Here is a 22,880-nt window from a genome sequence, read left to right as displayed (position 1 = left end):
AAAGCATGATGCAGATTTATAAAGTGACTCAGAACAAAGAACCACATGAAGAAAAATGTATTTAATTTAAAGTTTAGAGGAGAATGAATGAATTATGAATGTGATGTTGCCTGTAAGTGTTCACAGCTGTATGTGTCACTGGGAGATGAACATGATTTAATATCTGGATATGAACATTTAATTTTAAGGTGCAGATGCAATAAAGTAATTATATCAACAGATGGATTTGAGAGATGAATTAATACAATACAAATTCATATTTTGAATAGAAATTTTTATTTTAATACAAACATTTTTCCATGTAAAAGAAGATAACAGCACCAATAAACTGTCTTAGTGTACAATGTGTTGGCTTGTCTTGCAATCATACAGACGAAATATCTGTTTATGTTAAAGTTCCCCCTGGTGGAAGGTTGTGGTCATTTGACTGAAGTTTGATTCTTAATAAGAAGAATAAAAAGCTGATTTAACAGAAAAAATCCACAAACATCTTGATGCATCCTCAATCATCCACCAGTGGTGCTAGTTTCAGTCATTATGCAAATGTGTCAAGGTACTGTTTATAAGATTGGGGAAACCTGCAGTCAGCTGAGACTGAAGAAGTCACTTGGATGAGTGACGAAACGTTTCTCCCACTGAAAACTACGTCCAGATGAACAGAATCAACTTTTGGGACTCTATTCATGAAGTACCAGGAAACAACAACCACCACCTGAAGGCACTTTTACAGTAAAAAAAAAATGAATCAAGTCCCTGAAAACTGCATGGACTGAGCAAATAGATCAGAACCCTTTTGATAAAAACAGAAACAAAACTAAAAAAGATTCCTATTCATAGGAATAAATACATTGAATACAGTGTGCAATAACAGAGTTAAGAAGTGTGGGCAGTGCTTAAAAGTGTATTTAATAAACAGAAGCTTCTGTGATGTAAAGATGAGTGTTTTATCTGTTTAAAGTGAAGCAGCAGGTGGTGTGATATTAAAAGTAAAGTTAAACAGACATTGTCTGTGAAGGCTCTCAGTCATCTAGGCCATCGTAGTCTAAGGAGCTTGGAAAGAAAAATGTGTCTGGACCTCTTTAAGTTGCTTGAAGAGGTTTCAGAGTCCCAGATTTAAGCCCTGTGGGAGTGTCCCCTCAAGAGGGACATGGACCCCCTAATAATCCTCTACCTAATCACAAGAGATGTTAGCTCAGCAGGAGGTCGAGAACAGGAAGTGGCAGCTACAGCTCACAGGATAAAGAGACGTTTAGTCTAACATACAACTAAATATCGTATATATACATACAAACAGAACTTGGTTGGTATTAGTAACCTGATTTACATTTGTTTTATAATAAGTTCAGACTTTTATAATACTAAACTTACTGAACCTTTTTTCTACTACTTAAAGAACAACAACTCTGTAATGGATGTCTAAACATGAAACACTCGATTTTTTTGTTGAAGTTTTGCACTAAAGAAAAAGTAAATGAAAAAAATTCATAAAAATCTTTTTTGGCACTTTTTGATGATAAGTGTGACACTTGAGTCTGCTTCCCTCACATGAACTATTTTTCTATTACCCATAAAAACCAACTCTATAATGGACGTTTAAACATAAAACCTGAAAAGGTTTCCTGGATTAAAATTAAAAGAACATTTAAAATCCATAAAACTCTTTTTTGCCACTTCTTGATGGCATGTGTGACATTTCAGTTTGCTCCTGTTTCACTTACATGATTGAAAAACCACAAATGGCTTTACCCTGAATGCTCAGTGTCACCTCTGTAACAGCAGGAGTCTCAGATCAGCTGGAAAACACTGAGACATTTCCAACAGGCTGAAATTCAACTGGAGGCTCGTATGTACCCTGGTTACGTTGTTTAAGTTTTCTGTAGATCAAACCAACAACAGCAGCAACAACAATAACCCCAACTGGAAGACCAACGTTCAGTCCAACAGATCCATCCTCCTTCCCTCCATCCTCCTTCCCTCCATCCTCCTTCCCTCCATCCTCTGTGTGTCCTCCTTGTTGACCTGCAGGTGAGAAACAGGTGTGAGGTGTCAGCTGTCAGGTAGGTGATGAGTGAAGAACAGAACAGAATCCATTTCCTCTTCAAACTGCTGTCAGACATTATCTACTGCACTCTGATCACATCACTCAGACCAGCTGCTTTCTACAAAGTCTCATCAACAACATCTTTAGAAACAAACATCAACAACCAGGAAGCAGCTTCACCTCTGATCACACACACACTCAACTCTACTCACTCACCTGGAGGATCAACAACACTCAGTGTGATGCTGCTGATGAGGGCATATGAGGCTGTTCCTGCCTCAATGATGCGACACTCATATGTTCCATTATCAGCAGCCGTCACATTGTACAGAATCACAGACACATTTCCATCCTTCATATCTTTGTCCTGCAGTGCCACACGGTTCTTAAAGGATGGGTCCTGAACATCTTCTTTGGGCTTCTTGTTTTTCAACACAAAGACAAAGACAAATGTATCTCTCAGGTCTGTTCTGCTCCACTCTACAATGTCACCGTTGTTGTTTGGAGCTCCACATGTCAGAGTGACGTTCTGTCCAGACTCAGCTGTGATGGTTTCCTGGTCTGAAGAGGAAACAACACAGAGCAGAGAGGTTTAAGTTCAAAGTACAACTGTTCAGTTTTCTATTGCCTATTTGCGAGGTGCACCTGCTGCTTGCTGCATAGGGAGGAGAGGGGCGGAGCAGCGGTGTATTCTCTGACTGGCTGGAGCAGCATCTAATCCGGTTGTTCAGTGATGACGCGACGAATCCTACTTCCGGGCCTAAAGTAGTCTGCGTTTAATATGGCTTTTGTGTTGTTAACATGTTTAATGTTATGTATTTTCTTCTACTTAATCTCGAAAAAGCTCCTAAAACAGTCAGTGATCACTGTTGACCTCCCTCGGCTTTTATTACCGCTAATCATTTATTTAAGCTCAGTTTTTAAAACCTTAGGATGTAACTACAGCCCAGCCCATGCAGCAGTATATGAATGACTAACCTCGTATTGTGGATGGATTATCTCAGTTGTTCTCCTGGCTGAAGTTTGGTCCTTTTACAGCATCCTGCCATGCGATTACATTTGTTCCTGACCACCGAGAACACTCACGTTAACTTTTATCGAGTGGAAAAAAAAGTTAGCTTGTTTATATTATGCTAACATAGCTGTGTCGCTAGCGGTCACGTAGCACATCATTATATACCAGCTAGCCAAACTTCAGTAACCCTACAAACGTCACTGCTGTTTAGTTTTCTGTCTTCATTTATGCTGGAAGTGATAGCAGAGCTGTACGTTTTAATTTGTTTCCAAAACCCCGCAGTCAGGACATGCTATATTGTATTTAGATAGAAGCTAGCGAGCTAACTCCCTGCTAACTTCTAACTCCGTTAAATGTCATAAATTCCGTTTTCATAGATGCCTGGATGTTAAACTCAATTGTTACACCTGGTAGAGCAGAACGCTGATCATTTTATTAAAGATGAAAGACTTTAGACAGTTTTTCAACTCTCAGTAATGCCATAGTGATCGTTTGATATATGGACCTGCAGCGGAGTTTAGACCCAGACACGGCTAGTGACGTCAGACTGAACAACCGGATAAGTCTGAAGGTTCACAGTTATCCAGGTCATCGTAGACTAAGGAGCTTGGAAAGAAAAGCGTCCAGACGCTTTTCTTTCCAAGCTCCTTAGCATCTAATGACCAGCTTGCAAAATAAAGCAAAATAAAAACAAACCAAGAAACATAAAAACGCCAGACTAGCAATTTGTGCCCATGTGTTTTCTAAACTCTAACACACACATATATGAAAAAGTGAGTATGAGGTCCCTTGGTGCACCTATTTCTCCAGCTGCTGGGCTGAAGTTCGCCCAGGGCACCCAATAGCCTAGGACCGTCTCTGCAAACCACAGTGACAGTACTGTAGCGGGGACATTCGCGTGTTTGTAAATGTGTAAATAAAGTGTAAGGTGCACACATATCAAAAGTCAAGTGTTGCTCAAAGCACTGAAAACATAGAAGAGTCATCAGGTACAAGTCAGGCAGAGGTTGTTTTTTGTTTTTTTTCCCCCTCTGTACACGTCACTGTTTCTCCACCCACATAGTCTGTACTTACCCTCGCAGGCGCCTGCGGACAGACTGTGTGGCGGTTCCGCCGATACAATGCAGGCTCAAACAGACAGACTACGGTGGATTTACTGTGTATTTGCTGTAAGTGTCACATTTATTCTTTTTTATACACACATATGAAATACATGTATTGCAAAGTTATTAGAAGCTCGGCGTTAGCATTAGATCGTTTGTCGCAGTGGCGATCACGGAGCGGTCTGTGCTGAAAACACGATTTAAAGAATAAATAAATAAAGCGCCGAGCAGCTGAACCCGAGACAGACACCCTGTTCACTGGATTCATATATTATTTAGTCCGTTTACCTTCATGGTTTATTATTATTATTATTATTTTTTATCTCTTTAGTTTTAAACAGTTGTACAGCACTTTGTTTGAAAGCGCTTTATAAATAAAGTTATTATTATTATGGTCAAAACGGTCGACCCAAACTAAAGCTTTTAACAGGATCTTAACCAGGTCCGGGAGATGGTGAAACAGTATCTGGAGATTCATCATCTTCTCTCTTCATTAGAAATATCTTTCAGTAAGGCGGAGGCGGAAAAACCCGTCTGTGCTTACGCAGCTTAAAAATATTTACTGACCCCCGATGAGTCACAGAGGAGGTGCTGTACTATTAAAAGATAATACCCCTTTCTATAACTATATATCTAACAGATTATATATTTATTACATATACACATACATGCACACAGTAAAAGCAGCCTGTGTTTAAGGCCTGGTTTTGAATTTGAAAATGCGCTGAGGGAACTAAGATGGCGGCGGCTCTGCTGTTACTCGGCCGTTGGTGCTCGTTTACAATCTACAACCTTTGTCCTGATCCTGAGTAACATTTGAAGGATTTGTACATTATAATCCTTAAAGTATTTGAAATAAGTTGTGACCTAGCGCTAAGAGTAAGTGTCCCCTCTTTAGTGCTGTAGCTACACAGAGGTAATCTGTTTGGATGAAAGTCATCTATTAGCATATATCAGTCTTTTACTGACCGTATTTTCCGTGTTTCTGAACAGGCCACTGACGTGTTAAAGCTTATTTACTACACAAACAGTTTTTTTTATAGTTGTAATTTTGATCACGTGGCTGACAAACATGTTAAAACTCTTTTTTAGTCTTCCTCTGCTAGCCTGTTGTGTATCACTTTAGTTATAATGGCTGTTTTAAGCATAAAACCTCCTCATGTTACTGAGTTACACATGCTAATCCTCCCCCACAGTGCAGCAGTGTTGCCAAGTCTCTCTGTGTTGGTCTTCAGGGAGCGGAATCGCTTTCCTGACCTCAACAGAGAGAACAGTCTGTTGTTGGGATGGCTGAGCTTTAGCACGGGTGAGGTGCCCACGGCAGCACCGCCTCTATGGCAAGCCATTAGTGCCAAAAATCGCCACATTTCTAACCTGTTTGGTTAACAAATGGCTTAAAAAACGCAGTTTAATTATTTAAAACGCCGGAAAAAACGGCGTTCTGTTCCGACAAACGCCGTTTTTTCCGACTCTCACATGGCACCCTGGACGCACCATCCGAGTGACGTTCAAAGACAGACGGAAACGCCATTTTTTTCCGCCACTTGGAAGAAAACGCCGTTCAAAGATGAAAAAAAACTGCGTTTTTTACGGCATTCTGTGCCAGCTGTAACGGCGTTTAAAATGGCGTTTTATTGAAATTATGCAGGGCACTCCCCATGGTTCCCTCATCCAATTACTTTCAACTCATTTCACCCAATCAAAGAAGAGGAAGTGCAGACCACACTAATGCATCACCGATGCACCTTGCTGCTAAGTGATTGCCTATTCGGTACCAGTGCTTGTTACCCACTATGCATTTTGATATGTTTAAAGCATGATCAAACAAGCAAACGACGAAATGCTTTTTCTAAAACAAGACCTTAACTGTGTGGCGCATGGGTCGCTTGTTTACTTGAGGGATCAGCTATTAGCGCTGCGCTACCGCAGTGTAGCATTATGATGCTAACGGAGTCCTGGCTAACACCGCAAACTCCGGACATGAGTGGGGAGCTGCCCGGTTTTCAGATGCTGCGGGCGGACAGGACGAGAGCCAGCAGTGAGAGGAAAGGAGGGGGACTCGCAGTGTTTGTGAACGACAGATAGTGTAACCCTGGGCACACCGCTGTGAAAGAATTACTCTGCAGCAGATACATTGGGCGGCTGGCTGTTAGCGTGTGTCGAGGCATCCTGTGACTTTCTCCACTCTGGTCAGCAGACTGCAAACGCAATCTCCGAGAGCCCTTTTTTAATATCAGGAATGCTTTAATCACACATCAGTGGACTCGACACGGTCCACCTTCACCTAGTATGTGACCTTCACCTAGTATGTGACCCCCCAGCTGGAAGCCGGGCAGCCTACTCACAGAGGTAGTACCGGGCAGTGTCGGGGTACTGCCACTGTGACCGGGTTAGCGTCATTAGCTCCTCAATCATGTCAAATCTCACATTTACAGTGATTACAGGAAGGAGAGATGGTGTGTAAGGTGTCCTTCTCGGGAGACATCACCCCCGTCTCTTCCCTCGCTGCCATATTGAGATAATCCATCCCACCTCACAGGTGTGCCACATCAGGATGCTGATCTGACATCATGAGTAGTGCACAGGTGTACCACAGACTGCCCACAACAAAAGGCCACCCTGGAATGTGCAGTTTTTTGCGCTATTGGGGGTCTGGGGACCCAGAACCGGTCAGTATCTGGTGTGACCACCATTTGCCTCATGCAGTGCAACACATCGTCGCATGGAGTCTATCAGATTGTCAATTGTGGCCTGTGGAATGTTGGTCCACTCCACTTCAATGGCTGTGCGAGGTTGTTGGATATTTGTGGGAACTGGTACACGTATACGCCGGTCAAGCACATCCCGAACATGCTCAATGGGTGACATGTCCGGTGAGTATGCTGGCCATGCAAGAACTGGGACATTCTCAGCTGCCATCTGCCCTGAACAATGTGAACCATGATTCATCCGTGAAGCGCACACCTCTCCAACGTGCCAGACGCCATCGAATGTGAGCATTTGCCCACACAAGTCTGTTACGGCGACGAGCTGGAGTCAGGTCAAGACCCCGATGAGGACGACGGGCATGCAGTTGAGCGTCCCTGAGACGGTTTCTGACAGTTGTTGCAGAAATTGTTTGGTTGTGCAAACCAATTGTTCCAGCAGCTGTCTGGGTGGCTGGTCTCAGACGATCTTGGAGGTGAACCTGCTGGATGTGGAGGTCCTGGGCTGGTGTGGTTACACGAGGTCTGCGGTTGTGAGGCCGGTTGGATGTGCTGCCATATTCTCTGAAACGCCTGTGGAGACGGCTTATGGTTGAGAAGTGAACATTCAATGCACGGGCGACAGATCTGGTTGACATTCCTGCTGTCAGCATGCCAATTGCACGCTCCCTCATTGCTTGTGGCATCTGTGGCATTTTGCTGTGAGACAAAACTGCACATTCCAGGGTGGCCTTTTGTTGTGGGCAGTCTGAGGTACACCTGTGCACTACTCATGATGTCAGATCAGCATCCTGATGTGGCACACCTGTGAGGTGGGATGGATTATCTCAATATGGCAGATGTGCCCACTACCACACATTTGGACTGATTTGTGACCACTGTTTGGGAAGGATGGTTATATTGTGTATCTGGAATGAATTTTAGGTCTCTACGTCCATCCCATGGGGAATGGGAGCAGTAACAAAGGTTTTGCGTTTATATTTTTGTTGAGTGTAGTTGCTTCAAGGGATCTCAACTCTAAACAAGGGAAGTAAGACACAGAGAATCAGGCCGAATAAGAGAGAGTTATTCCCCATCTTGTGGTGGGATTCAGAGGATCCAACGATCAGTGTAATAAATGTCCAAGGATGGTGCGATTAGAAGAACAAAGAAACTGAGAGTGCAACAACTCGATGAGCATTAGCCGGTCTGTTCACTTTGTGAAGTGGGCGTTTACTCCAGAAGTCTGACATGGGGTTGGCGGACAAAAGACAAGAGCGAGTTTTTTTTAAATCTTTTATATAGTTTATCTCACCAACACTGTTTTTGTACCAACAGAACGGCTCATGCTCTGAGGAAGAGGGCGGCTTTACTTGGCGTCAGTGACAGAAATGACAAAAAGCTGAAATGAGTGAGAAGGACAATGAAGGAAACATCTGTGCTGTGTCTGCTCTGTAAGTAGAATCTCTGTGTTTGTTTGAATTCTTGTACTTTGACTGTCTGCTCTCCTGATAACTGAAGATGGAGGAGAAGAAACGAAAAACAAATCAGGCTGAATAGAAATGATTTGCTCTGTAGGACTGAGGGTGTACATGTTGGTCACCCATCTTTACAATGTAAATGGTTCGCTCCTTAAATCTTCTTAACTTGGCAGGTTCAGATCCAGATTAGAGATGAACGGGTATGAGATCACTACCTACTGAACAATCAGTTCTCCAGAAAATAGTGTCACCATTCCCAGAAGATCCCTTGGACCTCTGCACAGAGAGTAGGAGTGTGTTTTTAATAGGCTCTAAAGTCTTTGTGTTTCTGTGATCCGTAGCTTTTAACAACAATTTGCATAGTCTTGTTATTCTAAATGCATTAACGTATGATGATCCCAAAACAGGACACCTACACTGTACTTGCTGACCTCGTATCAAACTTATACGTGGATTATGTTTTTATTTTTAAACTTTACATCCATTCCCAAACCCTAATTTGGTGATTTAGAAAATGTACAAATGTTGTTCTCCTTGATTCTAATCTGCTGTTAAGTCTCTTTCCCACTGCTGGAAACATTGAACACACACCAAGAATGTCTGTTCAATCAGTCACATTAATCACTTTGATCTGGAGCAAACAACAATGATTTCCACGTCTCCTTCCTCAGGATAGTAAGCTTCAACAATCAGCCATCAACTTAGAACTAAACACCAGCACTGAGAGCGCACCAAGTGGTTAAACATTTAGCTGCCAGTACACCAATCAGTGTCTTCAGTTTGAAATCTACTTCGTACACATTTCTCTCAACAAGCCCCAGTTTAGGGTCCATTATGCACACACAATACGGTAATATTATGTTGACGCGCAGTACGTATTACTCTACGACACTTCTGACTACAGTAACCGTACTGTACCGACAATACATCAAGCAGTGCGGCTTCTTAGCTTACCATAAAATTGATTCGACATCAGTAAGCACAACGAGAACATAAGACGCACTGGATTATAAGGTGCACTGTCGATTTTTGAGAAAATGAAAGGTTTTCAAATGCACCTTAAAGTCTGAAAAATATGAGTATATGAGTTTTGTAAGGTAGATTGTTTCGGGGCAGGAGGACGTTTGTTTGCAGCCATCAGAAAGAGAATTAAAAAAAATAAAAATAAAAACTATGAAGAAAACGCGGAGATGTCAGAGGTTCATACCCAGTGGTCTACAAAGTGGTCCAAGGGATCTTCCAGGAATAGTGGCGCTAACTTTTGGAGAACTGATTGGTCAGGAGGCGATGATTTCAATCCCTGTTGATCTATAATCTAGAACGTAACTGATTCTAGAACAGTTCACAGCACAAGTTACCGTGTTGATGATACTATTTTAGGGTCTTACTTTACAAAGCCTTCAAGAATGCCTTTAGGAAACTGCTGTTGTAGCTGTTTGAAGTTATCAAACGACAAATGATTTGAATATATGCTGGTAAGCAGTGAATGACCTTTTGTAGTTAACTCTGAGGTTAGAGCAAATCCTGCTTCAGGCCTGCAGGACTACTGAGTTCAGAGGAAAAAATCGACTCAACTCTGGGTTATTTGTCAGCTTGACAGGATGAAGGCCGACTGACATTGAAGTTTTTTTAATGTATAAAAAAGAAAATATAATAATCCTAGTCTTAATCTTAACATACAGCAAACATTTTTACTGACTAATAGATAACCAGAAAGTATAAGATGGTGTGTGATGCTACTATTGAGGTAACAAACATTTTCTAATATTAAACTAAAGAAAGGAAAATTCCCTTTCACTCAAACATCAGCCGGTGTGCTCCAATAAGAGGACTCACACCTGAACAGCGTGCTGAACTTTGATTAGGCCAGATTGAATAATGTGACTGATTTTTGTGTTATAATTAAAACAGCAGCAGCAGTATCAGTAGGACTGTGCCTGCTGCACTGACGTCATCTGTATGTGCTTTGTTGTGTAGACGGTGGTGGATCTGCAGGAAGAACTGAGGACGTCCGTCATGGACGAATCATCATCATCAGAGAGAAGAAAGAGAGTCCGAGCTGAGAGGTAGAGATGCTCTTGTTTGTCTCATGGTTCAGATTTCAGAGTTACAGACGATGGACAGAACTCGTGTTTCCTTTTTCTGTGATGGCCAAAAGCTGTGGTGTCAGATTGTAGTGTGATGTCAGGCCTTTGATTCTAACTTGAATTCTTAAAGGAAGATTTGGGGCCAGATTCACTAACATCTACAGCAGCACAAAGCCTTGTCTGAGATTAAAAAGCTGCTGGATGTACTCAGCGTCAGTTTGACTGTTGTATTGTTTCAGCTGGTTTTATGGTGTTTGTAAGAGTTTCAGAAGGAGAATATTTAAACTAGTCACATAAATATGAATTTGAAAGCCTGTGGCACACAACTCATTGCAAATTGTATAAACTTAGCCCCCCCACAAAAAATTGTCTTGCTCCTTATCCCTAAAAGGAGGGAGGAACATTACCAGATAGAGTAATGGTTCTTTGCACAAGCATTTTAAAGCTGCTTTGGCTCAACTCAGTCCTCACACTGAGTGTTTAGAGGCAGGGCCTCTTATTGCTCGTCAGTAATACGGATTTTACTGAAACGGAGCAGAAATGAGCCGAGTTGTCTTTATATCAGCGGTGTGCAAAGAGCGAGCGACTTCTCTCTGATGAATCTGTAACTTTGTGGTTCACAGACTCAAATGCTCAACTGCGGTTACAATTTGTATTTTACAACACAAGTAATCCTTAATATTGGATGGACTGTGAAGACTCTTACAAATGAAATCTACAAAAGAAACATAAACCCTCAAATTTCCAAAACATTTTTCACTGCTGTAACACGTTTCGTTGTCCTCAGCTTTACTAAACATGTTAGTATCTGGGTAAAAGTGATACAGTGACACCAAATACTAAAATGATACTAAATAAATTGATCAAGAGGGCTCATCTCGCCTGAAAGGAGGCAACAATCTGCAAACAGTCAGACTGGATTTGAACTAACTGCAGTCACTCTCGGGAGGGGCCCAGGATTTCAGACCATAAGTGCTCTATTATTATTGTCCGTTTTCCTTTTTGCACAGAATAATTTGCTTTGCGTTTGTCAAGCCACTGCTAATACTGTAAAACAAGAAAAGCTGCCACACTCTGGTTTCTTGTTACGGCTGTAGGTCCGGGTCCTTATGGGACATCTGGTGGTTCCGGACCCGGATCGCAGACGCCCGCTTTATAAAATACAGAACCAACGTCAAGAGCCAATTGATTTCTGATTCATAGATTCAAGAGTGTAGTGTCGGCTAGGCTAAGCTAGGCTAGGCTAGCCTTCAAGGCTGAAATCTCACCTGCAGACGAGGCATAGCAGACATGGAGAACACCGAGGAAAAAGTACAGCTTTCCGGAACCCCCCATCTCATACTGGTATCTTCTGTGAAGCTGAAGATAAGTGTTATAAATGTGTAGAGCAGGGGTGCCCAATCCCGGTCCTTGAGAGCTACCGTCCTGCAGCTTTTAGATGCATCCTTGTTCCCACACACCTGAATCAAATGAATGGCTTGTTATCAGGCCTTTGCCAAACATGATGGCATGCTGAAGAGATCAAACCATTTGATTCAGCTGTGTTGGAGTAGGGATGCATCTAAAAGCTGCAGGATAGTAGCTCTCGAGGACTGGGATTGGGCAGGCCTGGTGTAGAGAAAGCAGGCTCGATACCGCGGTTGACCGGCACTTCTGAAGCACAGGCACTTCCTTGTTTTGCCGCCTCCTTCTTCGGTTGGCAAACCAGCTTAGAGGTGCATCAATACTGCCCCCTAGTGAGGAGCTGGACCACAAAACAAAGAAAAAAGCCCCTCTGTCTATTAATCTTGTTCTTATCACAAATTTCAACAGTTGCCCATAAATTTGGCAAAAATTACTGAGAGTCCGGTATAATAATTGTATTTGTTTGGAATTGTGCAGGACTGGTCTGCATCACAGTTTCACACAACAGTGAAACATTTTCAGTACACCAATCAGTGTGACCAAGCAGCTGAGGGGCAGATTTACAAAGGAAAAATAAACTGTAACGATTGTAACGCATGTGTATCTGTTCCTAACTCCTCCTAGATGTGTTAATCAACCTGAAATAAAATTGTGAAATAAACTACCTAGAGTTATTATTTTAACACTCAGATCCTTTCAAATGATCTTTATCATTTGTAGTATCTGATATAAAAACAAACTGTAACATTACGTGTACGTTCCTGTGTGTCTGTGAATTGTCTTCAAATTCACAACAAGTGAACCATTAACAAAGTTGTAGTAAATATTTGTAATTCGTTGAAGTTGTTTAAACTCCTATTTTTATTGATTTCTAAAGTTGGGCATTACTGATTTACCATTCATCTCTCTATGGAGAATATGAGACAGCAATTGCACATGACGATTAGATTCATTTCATTTCAGTTTTATTTATATAGCACCAAATCACAACAGCAGTTGCCTCAAGGCAGTTTATGTTACGGCCCAACAATAGAAGGAGGAAAACGCAAAGACGTTAGATGCTAGGGGGAAAATTTAGACCCTCCTACTGTCGGCAAACAGAGTTGAGATGAAAATTTCATCTCAACTCTGGGTTATTTGTCAGTTTGACAGGATGAAGGACGACTGACATTTAAATTTGTTTTTTTTTAAATGTCTAAAAAAGAAAACGTAATAATCCTAGTCTTAATCTTAACATACAAACATTTTTACTGACTAATAGATAACCAGTAATTATTACATGTGTGCGATGCTACTACTGAGGTAACAAACATTTTCTAATATTAAACCAAAGAAAGGAAAATTCACTTTCACTCAACCATCAGCCAGAACCACAGGTGTGCTGCAACAAGACGGCTCACACCTGAACAGAGTCCTGCTTATAAGCTCCGATGAAGCCCAACTGAATAATGTGACTGAGTTTGTGTTGTATTTAAAACAACAGCAGTGATGTCATTAGGACTGAGTCACCTGCACTGACATCCTCTGTATGTGCTTTATCGTGTAGACCTTGGTGGATCTGCAGGGGGAACTGAGGATGTCAATTATGGACGAATCATCAACAAATCATCAAGAGAGAGAAGAGAAACAGTCAAAGGTAAGAGGTGCAGATGCTCTTGTTTGTCTCATGGTTCAGAGTGAGAACAGCAGCTACTCAGATTTCAGAGTTACAGACGACAGACAAACCTCATGTTTCCTTTTTCTGTGATGGCAAATGTTGTGGTGTCAGATTGTAGTGTGACGTGAGGCGTTTGATTCTAGCTTGGATTCTTAAAGGGAAGATTTAGGGCCAGATTCACTAACATCAACAGCAGCACACAGCCCTGTTTGACATTTAAAAGCTGTTGGATGTACTCAGCGTCAGTTTGACTACTGTTGTATCGTGGCAGCTGGTTTTCTGGCTTTTGTAAGAGTTTCACTTTCAGGAGGAGAATATTTAAACTAGTCAGCTCGTCAAGTGAATATGAATTTGAAAACCTGTGGCACACAATTTACTGCAAATTACATAAATATTTATCCCGCCTTCAAAAGAAATTGTCTTATGCTTGTTGTGTTAGTTGCTGACATCGACCTGTCTCCTTATCCCTAAAGGGATGTTATTGGATCAAGTAATAAGTACTTTGTCTGAAAAGTACCTAAATAACTGTCTGAAAGCTGCTATTGGTGCAAGTTTTGGCTCAACTCAGTTCTCACACTGAGTATTTAGAGGCAGGGCCCTCTTATTGCTCCTCAGTAATTCTGGTAATACTGATTTTACTGAAACTGAGTTGTCTTTATATCAGCGGTGTGCAAACATGAACTTCTCTCTGCTGAATCTGTAACAAATCTAAATAAATGTCTGTGAAAAATCAGCTTTTAATGAATCTGTGTTAGAGTCATGTGATTCATTGAGTAATTGGATTATTAAAAAAAAGTCCTCGACACAAGTTCTTTGTGTCGATACTTCACACAGCTCTGTCGCATGCTGTTGTGTTAAATGATGCTATTGCAAGCCTTTCACCCACATTTGTGCCTAAAAGCAGTCCTGCAATAAAAATATATTTAGGAGCTTTAACACTCAAAGACTTGTGTTTTTTCTCTTATCTGTTTACTTGATTAATTGATAGAAGAGTTGATTACTCATTACTAAAATAATCTATAGCTGCAGCCCTAATCTTATATAAAGAGCTTATATAAATCTAAATACCAAAAAAAAAAAAGATTTTTTTTTATACCAGCAGTGTGATGTTCAGCTGTGAATTTAACAATTTAACAAACTATTGTTAAAAACTATAAATATGAGGTGGTTAGGGCAGTTATAAAAATGCAGTTATAAATAGCATTTATATCATCTCTACCACTCTGTTTATTATGTTGATCGTTTTCATGACAGCCTGTTGGTTGGACAGCCCGTTGCAATGAATTATGGGTCAGCAGGTGTTCTCATCACCAACTGATCACTTGGTTGTGAACACCCAGTGCGAATTTGATAATTCGAAGAAGATTTAGGATTTTGAAATTCATACAATAGGTGCGTCTAATAAATTTATCAGACGAGTTTGAATTTCAGCGACTTCCACCTCAAGGTCAGAGGTCAAGTTTTCAGAAAATCTTGTTAATGTGAAAGCTCAAGAAATAATCTGAGACTTTCACATTAATACAATGTGTGCATATACTAGTAGGCTGAGAGGGCAGCACTAGCAGCTGCCAGCATTTTTTTAATTTGAGGACATGATTTGTAACATCAGCACAAAGTGCATATTTCAAATGGTCTGAATTACAAATATATATCAGTACAGTCATAGTGCTGATCGCTGTGGTATTAGATTTGCAATTGAGGAGCTTTATGTGTTGCTTCCTGATATTTAAATAACTTTGTAACAAGTTGTAGACTATACAGTGGTCCCTCACTATATCGCGGTTCACTTTTTGCAGCTTCGCTGTTTTGCAGATTTTTTGGGGGTGCAAATTTTCATGCTGTTTGTGCCGTATCTCCTGTACAGTACAGAATGTGTTCATCTTGTCAAAATTGAATTAAATCTTGATCGCTAGCAGTGTGACTCTGAACTGCTGTACTGTATTGTAACATCCATGGCAGACCCGACGATATTTTAATCTTTTCAGTATACTTTACTTCACCACGCGTGCTGTACACACTCGGCTGCAGCACTCCAGCCACACACATCACTGACAACAACCACACTCCCGCTCAGGACCCAGTACAACTTTTGCAGAGCGACGTGATGAGCCGATGCAGCTCCAGTGCGTCGGCTTCTACTGCAGCCGTGCCACATGTATGTTTGTTTTTCTCCACAACAAATACAACAATGTCGACAAAACGTTTTGCGCCGTCAAAGGCAACCGCGGGTGTCTTTGGTTTCATTCTAAAATACTGGACTTATTTTTCTAAGAAGGTTTGAACTTTGAGTGTTTAAACAAGAAAAAGAAAAGTGTTAAAATGTTCATGCCTGTCTGAGAAAAGTGTGTAAAGCGTGTAGTGAGGGGTTTTATAGCCTTAAAACATCTATTCTAACTGTAAAATCTAAAGTTTGCTACTTTGCGGATTTCACCTATTGCAGGTTATTTTTGGAACGTAACCCCTGCGATAAACGAGGGACCACTGTACTACAATTAAAATCACCACTATTTTGAAAGTAAGGTTTTGTGGTTCACAGACTGAAATGCTCAATCAAGGTTACAATTTTTACTTTTCAATGCAAGTAATCCTTAATATGGATGGACTTTGAAGAGTATTAGAAAAAAAATCTACAAAAGAATCATAAACCCTAAAATTTCCAAAAGTTTCATTGTCCGCAGCTTCACTAAACATGTTAGTATCTGGGTAAAAGCACTCCTCACTCATATTTGTTACACTCACTCACTACTGTTAAATGCACTAAATATTAACTAAATATTTCATGTCATGTTATAATGGTGTTATTCTTGTTGGGACCCGATGACAAAATTTCATTTCACCTTATGTAAAGACTATTAGTGAGGGGGGAAAGTAAATTAATGTAACAACCGAATCGCAACATTTTGTGTAGTGACACTTTAGTGAAACAGTGACACAAAATAATAATATTATACTAAATTATAATTTTATATTATACTAAATTTGGGGTGGCTGTGGCTCAGGTGGTAGAGCAGCTACTGATCGGAAGGTTGGTGGTTCGATCCTTGGCTTCCCCACTCTGCATGTCAAGTATCCTTGGGCAAGATACTAACCCCAAATTGCCCTCCGATGCGTTCATCGGAGTGTGAATGTGTGTGGATTAGTAGATTAGTTTGCACTTGTGTTTACAAGTGCTTGTATGAGTGGGTGTGAATGGGTGAAGAGGCATGTTGTAAAGAGTGCTTTGAGTACTCCAGGTCAAACTGCTCTTTCAGGACCACATTTGGTGTGTGATCAACCAATTAAATCTGAAGGAGCCCAGGATTTACTGAACCTTAAGTGCTCTATTATCACTCTCCGGTTTTCTTTTTTGCACAGCACAATTTGCTCCTTATTTTTCTCTCTCTTTCTCCAGTTAACAGTTCTGTTTTTCTCAGCTTTCTCTGGTGCACTCGTCTATCCCTCTTTCTTTCTACATGTGGCACGATCTGTTTTCTTTCTGATTTTTCATGTGTCACTTGCTTCCCAGTATTTACCGCCTGTAATGCACGGTTGATTCGCTTACCGGTATCACGTGGGATGGCTTAACTCGCATCCAATTGGTCTGTGCGTTTCTCAAGCCACTGCTACTACCGCAAAAACAGAAAAACTGAGCCGCTGTTACGGCTGTAGGTTCGGGTCCTTATGTTTCCGGACCCGGATCGCAGTCCGCCTGTTAGTGACCCCTGCTTTATAAAATAAAGAACCAACATCAAGAGCGACTTGAATTTCTGATTCATTGTTTAATGTAGCTCGGCTACGACTAGGTTAGCTGTTTCTGTTAGCTGATGTATTGGTACCGGTTTGCGCACGGCTAACTCCGGGTTAGCGGGACCGTGTGGCGTATTGTTGGGCTACGTTTAATGTAGAAACTTGTGAATGAATAATCACGCTTCTTTTCACACGGCTAACCAGATTAGCTGGTAGCTAACCAGGTGTTAGCCAGTATCGGCTGCTAGCGATTATAAACAAACAACAGCAGTGTGCCGTACTCTGGCTTGTGCTCCCACCGTGGCCCGGACAATGCAAATCAGTCGAAGAAAACTGTAATACACGCGTTAACAAACACATTAGCAATAGTTTGCTACAAGCCTGAAATCTCACCTGCAGACCAGGCACAGCAGACACGGAGGATACCGAGGAGAAAGTACAACCATTCCGAACCCCCCATGTCGTGTTGGTGATTTGTGAAGCTGACGATAAGAGTTCCTAGAGTCTAGAGAAAAGGGTGCTCGATGTTTACAGGTACTTCCCTCTTCCGCCTCCTCCTTCTTCTTCGGTTGGCAAACCAGCCATCATTACCGCCCCCTAGTCAGGAGCTGGACCAACAGCAACAACAAACAGCCCCACTGGATTCGTTCTATTAATCTTGTTCTTATCACTAATTTCAACAGTTGGCCATAAACCTAGCAAAACCTACTGACAGTCTGGTATAATAATTGACTTTGTTTGGAATTTGCACGGCTGGTCTGCATTACAGTTTCACAGAACAGCCTCATCTAGGTCTGTCATAGTCAAGTTGGCCAGCAGGTGTCACTGTTGAGAGGGTTTCACATTGTTGTGAAGCCTCGATGCAATTCCAACACAAATGCTTCAAATGTTTTAGTGTTTCATGAAGCCTGGCTTTGCCCAGCAAATGTCCCACGATGCTGTGATTTTGTAAAGCTAACATAGAGGCCGAGTCTATGCCTTACAGTAGCAGTATTATTTATGTATTTATTTTTTAATTCATTGTGTACTGCAGTCAGAGTCATAAGACAAGACATGAGATGGATTTCTGCTGGCAGTGTCACTCTCTCCCTGCTGATGTGATTGTAGTTCACCTAGCAGTGTTTTTCTCTCACTCAAATGAGAGACTGCTGGCCCATATGACGGTAATTATTAAAATAAATGATAATGGAAAACAACAACAACAAATAAAGCAAAATAAAGATAGAATGTGCTTAATGTCACTTTGGGTTTTGCTGTTTAGTAGGAGAGTTCACAATGATAGATTGGGTGCTGTGTTCCTCATTCATACATGTGCATATGTCTGCTTTTAATAAAAAGAAATGATAGCGTTAAAAACAAACTTCTGTATTACTCTGGCCTTTCCAAAGTCAGAATCCTAGCACTGAAGACATGCACTTAGTGGGGACAGGTTCATTGGAAACACTAAATTTCCCATAGGGTGCCAATCACAGGCTCGCCTGTGTAAATCTGCAGAGTCGATGAATAGCTGGTTTTTGCATCACAAGCTGCCCTGATTTCTGTCTCATATTTGCCTGGATTGCTGTGCTTGTGTAACCAGAAGGAGCATTTTCCATGGTAAGGGACCACGCTGTCACCTCTGAAGATCAGACAAGGACCTTATAACGGCGAGCTACCTCCACGGAATAAATATTTTAACGGACATTTTTCTCATGTTATAGCTTCACTGTATTGTGCAGGCTTATTGTGCAGTGAAGTAAGCAACAGTAATTGGAGGACTGTTAAAACCTTTATTTATTGTCAGGTTTTCAGCTGAGTTACACGAGCGGTGGGTGCGCTTGTTTTGCTTGTTGTCTGCCTGCGCCTTTTCACTACAGTGTTCCTCTGCAATGTACAAGCACACAATGATCTATTTTAAAATACCACAAACTCTGTTAAGTTGTATAATATTCATGTTAGCAAGGACAAATGATACTGTTACTCACCTGCTGCCCACAAACAGTTTATTGGTTCCTAGTGGATTGTAAGGTACGATTAGAATATGTGGGAATTTTATTTATTTTTATAGGATTATTATTGGTTATTATTTTTAATGTGGGGACGTTGGAAATGTTTGAAAATGGTGGAAGTATTTTATAGGTATTTGTTATGTAGTATTTTGTTTGGTCCTGAGTGTAACCTGCAGACTGGTTTGATCCAATCAAGGTATCACTGCTATAATAGCTGAATCTGTAAACTACAGAGACAAAAACATGGGAATCCACTTATTCCTCATCAGTCTCATTCCAAATGTTGCCATCGGCTTTTTTTCTTTCATGATTTGTCACAGCAATGATGTCGTTCTTGTCAGTGGCATAAACAGACACTTATACTTGTCACAGCAAACCCGGTGAGCCCAGTGTGCAGTTTGATGCCGTGCCATGTGAGCCATTTGTATATTTCAGCAGGAGCAGCTTTAGCACTTGTGACCTCCTCATCAGACTCATCAGATGTGTCTGTGTCCTCTGGTTGATGCTCTCTATCGTCCTCCTCATCAGAAACCGGCTCATACATATTGCAATGCTGTTTTTTGCAAGATGCATTATTTGCATGTATGAAAATATGAACCTTTTCTGTCTTTAAGGGTCTTGGTTTTAATTCAAACTGTTTAACACACTGCAGTGTGTTAAGTTCTATGTTTTTTAATATAGTTTCTCTTACCACTACTCTCTTTATACCAACAGAAAACCACAGACTCAGAGGAAGAGGGCGACTTTACTTGGTGTCAGAGACAGAAATGAGAAAAAGCTGAAATGAGTGAGAAGGACGATGAAGGAAACATCTGTGCTGTGTCTGCTCTGTAAGTAGAATCTGATCTCCTGGGTCCTGCACTACAGAGCAGGTTTATTATACCCAGAGTGTATCTCTGTTATTCAGATTGGTTTATGCTAACATTGGTAATCAGGATATTCTGTCATATGAAGCTCGTTATCAACTCACTCAGTTAACCCGGGGTTTCCCTCCCTGCACCTCCACATGTGCTGTTTTCACACAGTTGTGGATAAATGTATCAACAGTAAAGAGACTGTCTGCTGCTGATGAAGCAGGTGTGTTTGTTTGTGTGACCACTATACAGTAAACTAGTACCAGCAAACCCAGTACTATGCTAGTACTCTGATGCTGCAGAGTTGTCTTCTTGATGGAGTAAACAGTTGGTGGGAGGGTGATGTGGGTCAGCCATGATGCTAGTGGCTTTCTGAATGCAGCGTGTGGTAGGGCTGTGCGACATGACCAAAATCTCATATCCCGATATAAGACATCTATCGTCCCGACAACGATATAAATCACAAAAATGTAACATTTTCTGTAAATTCTGTGAATCTTGGGCAGCTCGACGTGTGTGAGGTCTTTCCAGCTGGGCGTCGTGTACCTGGAGTTGTGAGTTTTAACTGATGCATGAAGCTATACATTATTAGATATAACTTGTAACAGCCGCCGTTTTCTTTGAGTATTTATTTCACGGCGTGCTGCGGGGAAAAGCCTGTTCTAACGTTTGAGTCTAAGGTTTATTTTTTAACACCTGACGGCTCTTTTTTTGGAAAGTCTCAACAGGATCTTGAGCTTTATTGTGAAAGGTTTACGTGGAAAACAAACAAGTGGACGGCTGAGCCACGCCATGGTTTTACCATCGCTGTTGCTAATGACAACGCATAAAAACAGTTGCTTGACCATCTGTAGTGTGGTTATATGAAATATAAGAGAAAGAGAGAACTGTAACAAATTAATGTAGCCACTACAGTGACATCAAGACGATGAAGAAATATTGCCCTGATTGTGACCCTTCTGTTATAATGTCAGCACAGCATTCTTACCTGAACCGTCCTCACCTAATCCTGTTAAACATGGCAAATAGATTCATGTAACATACATATTAAAATGCTGTAAATACATGGTACCAAATATATTAATATGACACTATATTAAGAACACGGTTTAATACTTTAATATAGGAAAATCTACAAGGTAAATTTACCAGAACAGTCCTGATTTCAATAATATGAAAATTATTTAAACATTATATTTAGAACAATGTAAATGTGTGAAATGAAGAATAATTGAAATGATATAAATAATGTAACGTCAAAGATGAATTATTGATATAGAAGATTTAATACTTAACTGGTTGCTTCATGAAGGCTGAAATATTTGCTCTGCAGGACACAACATAGCATCTATCACACTTTCTGTTGTTGTCACCCTGCTGGGTCCATAGGAGCCTCTACCAGGAGGCTGAGGGGCAGCGTTGGAGGTCATCAGTGTTTTTAGCCTGAAGTTAGCAGAGAGGCTAAACTTGACTCTTTGTTGCATTATAGAGACAGAAGTTTAAATAGTGTTTAACAGGACAATCGAGGCTAAAATGGTTTAAAAGATGAACTCATTAAAAAAACACTAACAAATCTTCATGATTCAAATACTGAGAAGCTTCAACAACAAATATGTGTTCAAGCCAGCATGATGTTTGCTCCTGTAACTGATTGTTTTTCCATCTTGTTCTCTGAATATGTTACCAAAGGCTCCATAACTAATGTCATTCATTTTGTTTCTTATCATTGAAACTGTTGTAGAAAATCCACTTTGTTAAGAAAACAGAGAAGCGACGTCTTTATATGAGACTTCAGAAAAATGTTGTACAAGACAAACTGAACAACATCAGAGCGACATCACGACTTCCTGTAACTTTTCTCTGTCCAGCTAAACATGAGTACCTTCCATTTTCTCCTGCAGAGGATTCTGGGTAAAATCAATCGTGCACTGACGTCCTGTGTGTGTGTTTTATTGTGCAGATGCAGCTGCAGTCGGCTCAGCAGTGAGAACTGAAGACGTCAGTCAAAGAGAAGGAAAAACAGTCAGAGCTGAGAGGTACAGCTGCTCTTCTTTTAGTACAAACACCATAAATCTGTTGCTCACAATCAAACTTTATTGTATGTTTAAGTTTGTGTCACTTTTCAAACCATCGTTACGAGTGCTTCCCAGAGACGATGAGTGAAAGAGCAAAGAGTAAATTCTGAATCAAACTACAGCCACACAGACTCAAAGCGTCATGTGGTGAATAACTTCCAACAGCTGGATGAATAAGATGAGTTAAAGTTTATATATTAGTCTTTAACAAGGATTTAAAAGACGACACTGATGAGGCGAGCCAGATTTCTTCAGGCAGGTCGTCCCAGGATCGAGGAGTCCTCACAGCAAACATTCAGTCGTCTTTAAGTGTGAGCTGGGAACAGTGAACAGGTTTGTGGCTGCAGCATCTCAGGATGTACACACTGACTGGGACACAAGCACCAGTTCCACTAAATATTCTGGTGCCAGTAACCTGTTAAGATGGAGCAATTTGATGTTATTTAATCAGTTTATTTTCATCCTGCAGTTAAAATGTATCAAAACAAGATTGTGTGTCTGTTACAGGAAAAATGTTTCTATGTTTCTTTACCTTCTTTTAAATGTGCAAGCATGCCCTTTTGTCTATGGTTAGATTAGTTTAGAATTATCTTTTTAGACTTTCTCAGCAAAGACATACTGTTTTGGGACATATTGTTTTAGATTGTTTTATCTCTCACAGCCTTCTCCCAGCTCCCTGCTGACGAGACTAGCGCCACATATGGAGTTGTTTATTTTATTTGTTTTGTATTTTCTTATCCTGTTCTCACTGTCTTTCCTATAAAA

The 22,880-nt window shown here is 40.9% G+C and overlaps 1 protein-coding gene across 2 annotated transcripts; it reads right to left on the bottom strand.

Moving 5' to 3' along the window:
- Positions 1–762: 762 nt before the first annotated feature.
- Positions 763–17,719, bottom strand: LOC146578786 (butyrophilin subfamily 2 member A1-like). 2 transcript variants are annotated; one of them, XM_085269033.1, is made up of 3 exons: positions 17,592–17,719; positions 2,258–2,602; positions 763–2,019 (listed from the first exon to the last, which is right to left on the bottom strand). In XM_085269033.1, the coding sequence occupies exons 1-3, from the start codon at positions 17,656–17,658 to the stop codon at positions 1,790–1,792; spliced, it is 642 nt and encodes a 213-aa protein (XP_085125159.1). In that variant the 5' UTR covers positions 17,659–17,719; the 3' UTR covers positions 763–1,789. The 2 variants fall into 2 exon arrangements, with proteins under 2 accessions (XP_085125159.1, XP_085125160.1); XM_085269034.1 differs by lacking the exon at positions 17,592–17,719 and adding an exon at positions 11,680–11,801.
- Positions 17,720–22,880: the final 5,161 nt, after the last annotated feature.

This window comes from Mchenga conophoros, linkage group LG3 (genome assembly GCF_057382185.1).
Source record: "Mchenga conophoros isolate Kocher_MC1m ecotype Shallow Benthic linkage group LG3, M_conophoros_male_GT1.1, whole genome shotgun sequence".
Classification (NCBI taxonomy): Eukaryota; Metazoa; Chordata; class Actinopteri; order Cichliformes; family Cichlidae; genus Mchenga; species Mchenga conophoros.
Note: the sequence above shows the minus strand (reverse complement) of the source record. Positions and strands in the feature narration are given on the sequence as shown.

Coding starts and splice junctions, on each gene's coding strand:
- LOC146578786 (XM_085269033.1), bottom strand. CDS start 17,658: ATGGGGGGTTCGGAATGGTTGTACTTTCTCCTCGGTATCCTCCGTGTC. Junction 2,603..17,591: donor CTGCTGTGCCTGGTCTGCAG/GTGAGATTTCAG, acceptor TTTCCTCTTCAG/ACCAGGAAACCATCACAGCT. Junction 2,020..2,257: donor GAGTGTTGTTGATCCTCCAG/GTGAGTGAGTAG, acceptor TCTCACCTGCAG/GTCAACAAGGAGGACACACA.